The sequence below is a fragment of the Mustelus asterias genome, chromosome 1 (assembly GCF_964213995.1).
Source record: "Mustelus asterias chromosome 1, sMusAst1.hap1.1, whole genome shotgun sequence".
In the NCBI taxonomy this organism is placed as follows: Eukaryota; Metazoa; Chordata; class Chondrichthyes; order Carcharhiniformes; family Triakidae; genus Mustelus; species Mustelus asterias.
The window spans coordinates 185,392,656-185,403,973 of record NC_135801.1 but is presented as its reverse complement, the minus strand read 5'-3'; the positions used below and the strand labels follow the sequence as shown (position 1 = coordinate 185,403,973).

General features: G+C 42.7%; 1 protein-coding gene across 1 annotated transcript in view; it reads left to right on the top strand.

Annotated features, from left to right (window-relative positions):
* Positions 1 to 235: 235 nt before the first annotated feature.
* atrn (attractin) overlaps positions 236 to 11,318 on the top strand; it is a 394,947-nt gene continuing 383,864 nt past the window's right edge. Inside the window, 4 exon segments of the mRNA XM_078199200.1 lie at positions 236 to 284; positions 398 to 560; positions 2,033 to 2,123; positions 3,461 to 3,704. Of these exon segments, the coding sequence (XP_078055326.1) occupies positions 236 to 284; positions 398 to 560; positions 2,033 to 2,123; positions 3,461 to 3,704 (547 nt within the window).

Here is an 11,318-nt window from a genome sequence, read left to right as displayed (position 1 = left end):
AATAAATTCGCAAGTTGCTGAGTACTTGGGGCAAATTTTCCTCTTCCGCCTGCCACGGGAATCGTAGCGGGCCATAGAAAGGTCCGTTGACCTCGGGCGGGATTTTCCAGTTTCGGGGCAAGCCCACCCCCTTCTATGTGGGATTGGTGGTGATACTTATACTTACCTAAATGGTGTAACCCCAAGGAGATTCTACAATGTGTTACTGCTGACAAAGGATGGATATTGCCAAAACATGATTTGTTCTGTTCAATATCAAACATTAAATGAGGTGGTTATTTTCAGTCAGTGATCAGAGAGGTTTCATGATGGTTTGCCTTTGAAATTTGTGTACATCTTTAGTGCTTTCTGCAAAAATGTGTTTATACAGAATAGATTTAAAAAAAATATCCTACAGGTCCTGACTGCTCATTGCCTGCTTATCAGCCCTTTTGGGACCGGAAACAATATAGGCTAGCTATGCTCGCCCGGGCTTCCCACAAGGCAGTTGTTAGTGATGACGTCATGTGGGTTATTGGAGGCCACATGTTTAATTTCTTAGAGTATCAGTTGGTGGTGGCGTAAGTAGAGCAAACCTGTGCTTAGTGGAATGAATCACCGTCCTGACTTGGAGCTACCCTTTTCAAGAACATTGCTTATATTCATTTTCATGTCAATATAACCACTCTAATCTGAATTTTCTTTCTTCTTAGTCCAGCTCAAACATTGCAAAGTTCTCCTGGAAGATCTTAACACCCGTGATAAATATGCTTCGCAACCTTTTCACATGATTTTTGTCTCTCGCTATGTGCACGTGTTCCCTATTGCAAGTTTTAAGCGTGATCATCCCCTTTCCACTTAACATTACAGGCTTACCCGAGTTTCTGTATTGGCAACTAATGCCTTTCAAGCTTCTACAAATATCTCTCGGATGGCATTCTTGAGCTGGTAATATTTATTAAATAAAATTATGTGATTATAAATGTTCTCAAGAGTAATGCAATGGCAGATTCAGCAGGTGCAAATTCAGTTGATGTTGTTGAAATCATTGCTAACTATCTTTTATTTAGACCTTGCATTCAGTTGTAAACATCTAAAAAATGAGGTCAGGGGGCTCCAGCTACAAAGCCAGTTATCAGTGATGATGAACAGAAGCAAATGATGATGTAATATTACAGATGACAAGAGCAACTCAAGAAACTTAGTGAAAATGATGATGAACCATATCTTGACTCTGGTTGGATAAGTATGCCCCGAAAATACCGTTTCAAAGTATAAAACACATCAAGTGGGGTCCTAGAAAATAGTGACGATCAACTCGTTCTCTCCATGTCTGCGTGGGTTTCCTCCGGGTGCTCCGTTTCCTCCCACACTCCAGGTTAGGTGAATTGGCTATAATAAATTGCCCCTTAGCGTAAGAGGGACCAGCTAGGATAAATGCATGGGGTTGTGGGGATAGAGCCTGGGTGGGATTGGGTTCGATGCAGACCCAATGGGCCGAATGGCCTCCTTCTGCACTGTAGGGATTCTATGAAATCGTGTGGCACATGTCCCTTCTCATATTTCCAGCCCCAATTTTATACAAGAACACTGGCTTTTATATAAAATACTTGGGTATTTGTTACATTGGGAAATCACTGATTCATCTCGATGAAAACTTCCTCTGCTTTGTAATTTAAGTCTTGTTCTTATGTCAGTTCAACTCCTGAAACAAACAGAAGTACTTGGCATATGTTGGTTAATATGTTACAAGGTTCTGGACAGAAATTCTGTGAGCAAATGCCTCCTCCTGGATCTGCAGTGTCTCTGCATGAGCTAATTGTAGAACTATAATAGTGTCTTCAGTGAATGATTTTGCTTTGTTTTGCATTTCACTAACCATCTAGAATGATCATGCATGCCTGTAAGTTTGAATGAATGATGATGCTAGTTTACATTACAAAACATAATTATTTTACATATGTTTTTCCACAGTACCAGATTTTTTTTACTTTGTTTTCAGGCTGGTTAGCAATAGAAATGGCTGTCAAAATTCTGTACTTCTTGCCCACAGGTATGACCTGAGAGATCTGAAATGGTTTCCATTGAAGGAATCTGTGAATCTGGTTGTTGGGAGATATGGGCATTCGGTGGCTTTACATAAGGTAAGACATTTGCATTTGGCAACATTGATGCTTGAGATCAAAGGTGCTTGCAATATTCACCAAGTTTTATTTGTCCTGTTACCCATGCAGTTTGCACCTGGCAATGCTCCTGATGATGCATGCTGTTCTGCCTGACTGTGGGGGAAATGCTAATGTCCTGCCCGCCTTCCTCTCTGGGATGTCCCAGTTCTCCTACTACAAACCCATTCCCCTCCGCCCCATAGCAGTGAATCACTTGGTGTACTTACGAGCAAATTCATTAAATACTGTGTTTCAGTTTGTAGGTTTAAGAAATAGATATATTCTATCAGACGTGCATCCAGCAGAATTTATTGCATGTGATCATGATTAGTGCAAACTTATATCAGGCAATGGTTTAAACAAAGCTCAAACTTTAACTTTTAAGAGCTCCAATTGGAAATGGGAAACCATGATCCTACTGTTTGAGTTGGGTTATTTATAAATCCTGAAATTTAAAAAGAAAACTTACCCAGATTTTTAATGTTTTAAAGGTGGGATAATCAGATTTCTTGTCATCTTGTAACTGAAAGGAAGAAAAACGGCTTCTTACCTCCTGAGCATTAACCAGTCCAAAGATGTGCGGGTTACGTTGATTGGCCAGGCTAAATTGACCCTAGTGTCAGGGGTTAGCAAGGTAAATATGTGGGGTTACAGGGATAGGGCCTGGATGGGATTGTGGTTGGTGCAGACTCGATGGGCCGAATGGCCTCCTCCTTGCACTGTAGAGATTCTATGAGCCATTGTGTGCCATGATGCTACAAATAAAGCAGTCATCTTGGTTATGTAGAGGTAACCATGACTTGTTATATAGATGGATTCCTTCAGATGGAGTCATAGAATTATACAGCACAAAAAGTGGCCCTTCGGCCTATTATGTCTGTGCCGGCCATCATTCATCAATCAATTCTAATCCCATTTTCCAGCATTTGGTCCATAGCCTTGTATGCTGTGGTGTTTTAAGTGCTCATCTGAATGCTTCGTTAATGTGAGAATTCCCGCCTCTAGCGCTGTTTCAGGCAGTGAGTTCCACATTCCCTCCAAATCTGCCCACTTAAAACCCCAGAAAGTTACCAGACACTCCAATACTTTACATGTTACCTTGTAGTTGCTTTTGGCTACCTCATATGCAGGATGCAATCCAAGCCATGTGCACAGGATTTCTATAACTTTCAGTTCACAATATCACTTAATCGAAACTAATTTTATCTTATGTATTCCAATTATATTAAAACTTTCCAATTAGGAAGTTCCATCTTTATTTTCAATAGTGCAACCAATGCTGGTCTTCATTTAGTTTATTTTCTTCAATTTTTTAGGATAAAATCTATATGCATGGAGGCCAAATCGATTTGACTGTGAATGTCACAGATGAGCTCTGGGTGTTTCATATTCAGAATCAATCATGGATACAATTAACCTCAAAGGCTAAGCAACAGTACACCGTTGTGGGCCATTCCGCACATATTGTACAATTGAAAGACGGCAGTGTTGTGATGTTGGTCATCTTTGGGTACTGTCCACTTTATGGATACATCAGCAAAATTCAGAGATACAATCTTGGTGAGTACTGACAAATTGAGAACAGCAACCAAAGCTCTCGTTCCCAATTGAGAGGTGAAAAGAGTTGTGTAACTGATTTAACATTCATCCTTTTTGAAAGAGTTATCCTTAGTTATCCCACAGCAGGCTCGTCTAACCTTTTCGCCTGGGGTGGAACTGATGAGCTAATTATGGAAAGATAAGGTTTGGCACAACGTCAAACATGAAATAAAGCAAAGTCTAAGCAATAAATTAATGGGTTGAAAAAAATGGATTTAATCAAAATGACCTTTAGTGTGGGAGAGACTGTGTATGCGTGTGTGCCTGGCTCACCTCAGCTACTGGGTGGAATCTTATCAAAAAATGGAAAGTGTCAGGATCTGACAGAAAACCAGTGTGTTTCGCTCCAGAGAAACAAGCAGGTTTTCTCTCCCAATCTTATAGCACATTGTCAAAAAAAAGCAGGGGTGGTGGGGGGGTGTTTCACATCGGCATTCTGAGAGGCAGAGCCTAAACACACTGGCAAAGCGCCCCCCCCCCCCACCATGGAGGTATCAGGGGCTCCCCCGCTCCCTCAATCATCACTTACCTCCCTCTTCGGTACATGCGCTCCCCCCTTCCCCAAAACTACATGTACATGCCCTCCCCTCAGCCATGAGGCTCCCAGTAGGGTGCACCCGTTTACTGACCCCTTTGCCAACCTGGCAGTGCCAGCATGTGTCAGGGGGCAGTGCCTGGGCATGTACCTCTACCCCAGGGCCTATATTTAACTTTTATGCCCCCAGAGGGATCCCCATGACAGGTTCACATGTAGGTGGACCTTTTGTAAACCTCGCCGACGTGGGTGAGGCTGATTCTCTCCGGATTTTCAGCCCGTATCGCCATTCTCTCTGACTGTGAAGGCAGGCTGAAAATCGTCCCCACTGCGCACACACAGCTTTAGCCCACAGGCTGTAGGTTGGACAAGCCTATTCTACACCTACAGCCTTTGTGCGTTTTTTTTTTTCACTGAATGTGCCCTTTTCAGTGTTGGCCAATCTACTGGCAAATGTCTGTTGTTCAGTGAAGAAAATTTGCGCAATAGATATGACAAAGTCCAGCTCCTGTGTCCGGAGTTTATAGACCAGCAGAGATTTGGCAAACAAATTGTGTGTATTTGTCAGAGTGAATGTGATGATTGATAGAATAAAATAGAGTGAGATGGACAAAGAGCTCTTGAGTAAACTGGGTAAAGAGGCCTCTATTTTTGGCAGTCACAAAGAATTTTTGAACAATTTCACAATCTGAATTAGCAGCAGAGATTGGTGGTTATAGAAGTCTTTGTCCCAACAAGAAATAGTGGGAAAATTTCCACCATTGTTGGCACAAGTATAACAGGCTTATATTGAGGGTTGTTTTTGAGTGAATGCCTTCTTCTTGAACCCATGTTTCAGTTTGTTGAAACTGTTGCCATGGTTTTGCTGCTTCTTATAGCTGGCAACAGATTTGTATGGAGCATTTAATTGAGCAACTCAACTGAAAGTACAGGATTCCTTTGGTCAGATAAGTTTTGTGCATACCAGATCCTGGTTTGCGATGACTAACAGAAAAATTAAATTCCGCATTTAGTGCACGTAACTCTTGCATTTCACTGGATTTCAAAGGATCACAGTTATGGCTGCAATTCTGGGCAATCTGTAAACAACTGGGGCACAGTTTTACCGGCTGTTTACGTCACACTCCCACTGCAGCGAAATTGGAGAATTTGGCGCCCAGCCAAATCTCTGTTCATTACAACGGGTGGAAAAATCCCGCTAGCATGAACGGCCATAACATTCCAACACTCGCCTTTCCCAGAATAGCCATGGCTGCTGGTTTCTGCCAATTGAATCAAGCAAATTGCTTTGTTTCCACATGGGAGTTTTGAATCTTAGTCAAGTTTGGTGTTAGGTGTAAGTTGTTTGAATCAGTTATTAATAGTGTCTATTGTTTGCAAACTAATTTATGGTTCAACATGAGTTACAATTAATTCAGCAGCCTGCTTGATTAGCACCCCATTCATCACCTTAAACATTGACTTCCCCCATCATCAATAGACAGTGACAGCAGTGTGCACCATATACATTATGTACTACAACAACTTGCCAAGACTTCTTCAACAACACCTTTCAAACCTGTGACCTCCACGGAATAGAAGGACAAGGGAAACAGACACCTCGCGATGCCACCACCTGTAAATTTGCGTCCAAGTCAAAGACCACCATCACTTGGAATTACATTATTCCTTTGTTGTCACTGTCTCAAACTTCCAGAAGTTTGGAATTAACATGTAGGGCTTTTGGAGAGAACCATTGGGCTGTCTTAATTCTCAGAAAAACAGTTGGGTGGGGCAAATTTTAAGAACCTGACAGGAACCAACTTGGCTTGGAACTAACCACTTTCAAGGTCAGATGTCCATTCAGTTTAAAAGAAGTGGGTGGTGGCTATTCAGATATTTAAATGAGGCCCAGCAGTCAGGTTTTTCCACCCCTTGGGAAAGCCAGCAAATGAGAAAGGGCTGAATCTGTAAACTATCTTTTTAGCATTGTTTAAGGTCCTCCAGACCCAACAAGCTACTGACTACACACTCTGTAATGTATGTGTATGTGTGTATATAAACCAAAACCGGAATTAACCAGTTCATTTGGCTAGTAGAATTCTGTGTGTATTTTATAGTAGAGTGGCTAGAGATATTTTTCACTGCTAATAATCTCTTCAAAGATCCTGATAATCCAACGATTAATCAGGGTGGGGGGGGGGAAAGGACAAGGATAACATTTCTGATGGAAGCATGACCAGAAGGTGTATGAAACTGAAGAATTTGTTCTTCCTGCAAAGCTAGAAAACACGCCAATGCCTGATATCGTAGCGTGTTGTGCAGGCTTGAGCAGTATTACAAACTCAAGTCACTGGAAATTGCAGAAACCTATTGGTTTAGAACAAGGTATTAGTTGCCCAGTAGAAATATTGGAGACTTTGGATGAAATCTTACCAAAAAATGGCAGAGTGTTGGTTCCAGCTCTATAAATGGCAGGACAAAATGTGCGGGTTAGGTTGATTGGCCATGCTAAAATTGCCCCTTAGTGTCCTGAGATGCGTAGGTTAGAGGGATTAGTGTGTAAAATATGTAGGGATATGGGGTAGGGCCTGGGTGGGATTGTGGTCGGTGCAGACTCGATGGGCTGAATGGTCTCTTTCCGTACTGTAGGGTTTCTATGATTCTATGACAAAGCCACCCACATGGTTGCTACCCCTTCCACAAACATTCAATCCCTCAACCACCAACAAACAGTGGCAGCTGTGTGTACCTTCTCCAAGGAACTTACCAAGGTTCCTTAGGCAGTGCCTTCCAAACCCACGACCACTACCATCAGGACAAGAGCAGCGGATACCTGGGAACATCGCCAACTGGAGTTTCCCCTCCAAGTCACTCACCATCGGAAATATATTGCTATTCCTTCACTGTCACTGGGTCAAAATACTGGAACTCCCTCCCGACATGTCAGGGATTGCAGTGGCTCATGACAGCACCTCACCACCACCTTCTCAAGGACAGCTAGAGATGGGCAATAAATGCTGGTCTAACCAACGATACCCACATCTCATAAATGAATAAATAAAAAATATATATAAATACTGTGGCTACAGGACAGGCCAGAGGCTTGGAATCCTCATCCCTGCCTCCCCAAAGCCTGTCCAACATCAGGCTTGTACAAGGCACAGGTCAGGAGTATGATGAAATATTCTCCATATCCCTGAAAGAGTGTAGCTCCAACAACATTCAAGAAACTTGACACCATCCAGAACAAAGCAGCCCACTTGATTAGCACCCCTTCCACAAACATTCATTCCCTCCACACAGTGGTCGCAGTGTGTACCATCAGTACTGCAGAAATTCGCAAAGGCTTCTTAGACAGCACCCTCCAAACCATGAACACTGCCAACTGGGAGTACAAGAGTATCAGATGCATGGTAACACTGCCATTTGGAAGTTCCCTCCATGCCACTCATCATCCTGACTTGGAAATATATCGCCATTCTTTCACTGTCGCTAGGTTAAAATCCTGGAATTCCCTCCCTAACAGCATGGTTGGTATACCTATACATGTAGACTGCAATGGTTCAAGAAGGCTACCATCTACTCAGGGGTAATTAGGAATTGACAAAAAATGCTGCCCTAGCCAGTAATTACCATATTCCCATGAATAAATAAGAAAAAGATCCAGGCAGAAAGAGAGTCATGATGGTGGTAGAGAGAGACAGAGAAATCTAAAGTTAAACAGAATGTTATGGTGAACAATCATCTTCATAATTGATTGAAGTGGCCACCAGGAAAAGTTGTGAAAATTTGTGGTCCTTGCACTTATTTGCTAATGAAGTTTGACAGTGGGAAGGGTAGGTTTGTACATAGAGAGTGGGTAGGATTTTCCAGCCTCGCTCGCCCTGAAACCAGAAAATCCCACCCAAAGTCAATACACCTTTCCACGGTCCGCCCCGCATCCACTCCAATTCCTGTGGTGGGTGGGACAGTAAAATTTGCCCCAATAGGTTTTATCTGCAGAGTCAGAAAGAAGAGGGAGTTGCGAAGAATTCAATCTAATGAATTGAATAGATGGGATACAAATAGTTACTCTGACACAAGTTGTCCCTGAAACCAATTCAAATCCAAGTTAGAGTCAGATGAAATGTCTGATGAAATGGAAAATTCAATTAAATGTCAAGGGCAAAATCAGTCTTGGTTGGAGAATACTTCCCTTCAGGCTCAGACTAAGATGGGTCAAGGTGCTTCCCCAAGTTTTAAAAGTTTGGGTCAAGAAAGGTGATACCTTTTTTGGCATAGGAGTCCAGTTATTAAGTATGAATTGTAAATAAATGAAAAACTAGAATTGTAAATAAGTTGTAAGGTATTGTGTAACTTTTCCATTATGATGGAAAAAGTATTAATGCTGCCTTGTGGCCATTTGTGTAGTTATGTATATAAGCCAAAACTGGAATAAATCAGTTCAGTTGGGTACTAAAATCCATGGGCAGGATTTTACAGCCTCACTTGTCCCGAAACCATAAAATCCCACCCGAGGTCAACAGCCCTTCTCATGCTCTGCCCCTTGCCCGCTCCAATCCCGGTGGCGGATGGGATGGTAAAATTCTGGTCTATGTGTAAGTACAATTGTTTTTTCTTGCCAATATATCACTCTCCAACCATGATCAAAGAACAGTACAACACAAGAACAGGCCCTTCGACCCACCAAGCCTGCGCCCATCATGTTGTCCTGTCTAGACCAACCGCCTGTATGCCTCTATTGCCTGCCTGGTCATGTCTCTTAAGACATTTAAGAGTCTTAAATGTCTCTAATGTGTCTGCCTCAACCACCTCACTTGGCAGTGCATTCCAGGTCCCCACCACCCTCTGTGTAAAAAAAACTTCCCCCGCACATCTCCACTAAACCATTCCCCCGTTACCTTGAACTTGTGCCCCCTTGTAATTGTCATTTCTGCCCTGGGAAAAAGCTTCCAACTGTTCACCTTATTTATGCCCCTCATAATTTTATAAGCTTCTATCAGGTCACCCCTCAGCCTCCGTCTTTCCAGGGAGAACAATCCCAGTTTATTCAATCTCTCCTCATAGCTAATACCCTCCATACCAGGCAACATCCTGGTAAACCTTTTCTGTGCTCTCTCCAAAGCCTCCATGTCATTCTGGTAGTGTGGTGACCAGAATTGGACACAGCATTTCAAATGCGGCCTAACCAATGTTTTATATAACTGTAACACAATGTGTCAACTTTTATACTCGATGCCCCGGCCGATGAAGGCAAGCGTGCCATATGCTTTCTTCACCACCTTTCCCACCTGTGCTGCCACTTTTAAGGATCTGTGGACCTGTCCTCCCAGATCTCTCTGTGTGTCTATGCACCTGATGGTTCTGCCATTTATTTTATAGCTCCCACCTGAACTATAGAGTCATCGAGGTTTACAGCATGGAAACAGGCCCTTTGGCCCAACTTATCCATGCTACTCTTTTTTTTAACCACTAAGCTTGTTCCAATTGCCCGCATTTAGCCCACATCCCTCTATGCCCATCTTACCCATGTAACTGTCTAAATGTTCTTTAAAAGACAAAATTGTACCCATCTTTACAATGACCTCTGGCAGCTCATTCCAGACACTCACCACCCTCTGTGTGAAAAAATTGCCCCTCTGGACCCTTTTGTATCTCTCCCCTCTCACCTTAAACCTACTCCCTCAAGTTTTGGACACCCCTATCTTTGGGAAAAGATATTGACTATCTACCTCATCTATGCCCCTCATTATTTTATAGACCTCTATAAGATCACCCCTAATCCTCCTACGCTCCAGGGAAAAAAGTCCCAGTCTATCCAGCCTCTCCTTATAACTCAAATCATCAAGTCCTGATAGCATCCTAATAAATCTTTTCTGCACTTTGTCTAGTTTAATAATATCCTTTCTATAATAGGGTGACCAGAACTGTACACAGTATTCCAAGTATGGCCTTACCAATGTCTTGTACAACTTCAACAAGACGTCCCAACTCCTGTATTCAATGTTCTGACCGATGAAACCAAGCATGCGAATGCCTTCTTCACCACCCTGTCCACCTGTGACTCCACTTTCAAGGAGTTATGAACCTGTACCCCTCGATCTCTTTGTTCTATAATTCTCCCCAACGCCCTACCATTAACTGAATAGGTCCTGTCCTGGTTCCGATCTACCAAAATGCATCACCTCGCATTTATCTAAATATTACAAACAACAGAGGCCCCAGCACTGATCTCTGTGGAACACCACTAATTACAGACCTCCATTCTGAACCCTTCCACCGCTATCCTCTGTCTTCTTTGGCCAAGCTAGTTCTGAATCCATCTAGATAGTTCACCCTTGATCCCATATGATTTAATCTTTTGCACCAAACTGCCATGAGGGATCTTGTCAAATGCTTTACTAAAGTCCATGTAGATAACATCCACAGCCCTTCCCTCGTCAATCATTTTTGTCACTTCCTCAAAAAACTCTATCAAATTAATGAGACATGACCTTCCTTGTGCAAAACCATGTTGTCTGTCGCTAATTAGACCATTCAGTTCCAAATGTGTATAGATCCTATCCCTCAGAATCTTCTCCAACCGTTTCACTATCACTGATGTCAAGCTCACTGGCCTATCCAGGTTATTCTTGCTACCCTTCTTAAATAACGGGACAACATTGGCTATCCCCCAATCCTCTGGGACCTCACCTGTGGCCGACGAGGAAACAAAGATTTCTGTTCGAGGCCCAGCAATTTCCTCGCTTGTCTCCCTCAGTAATCTGGAATAGATGCCTTCTGGCCCTGGAGATGTGTGTACCTTAATACTTTTTAATGCACCTGAAACTTCTTCCCTTGTAATGATGACTTGCTCTAGAGAATTTACATACCCCTCCAAGTCACCATTGATCAATGTGTCTCTTTCCTTTGAGAATACTGATGCAAAGTACTCATTAAGGATCTCACCCACTTCCTTTGGTTCTACGCCTAATTGCCCTCCTGACATGCCCCCTATCTTGACTACCTTTGACCCTACTATCACCCTCCTCAGGCCAGACTGGCTGCAGCCTTGCACC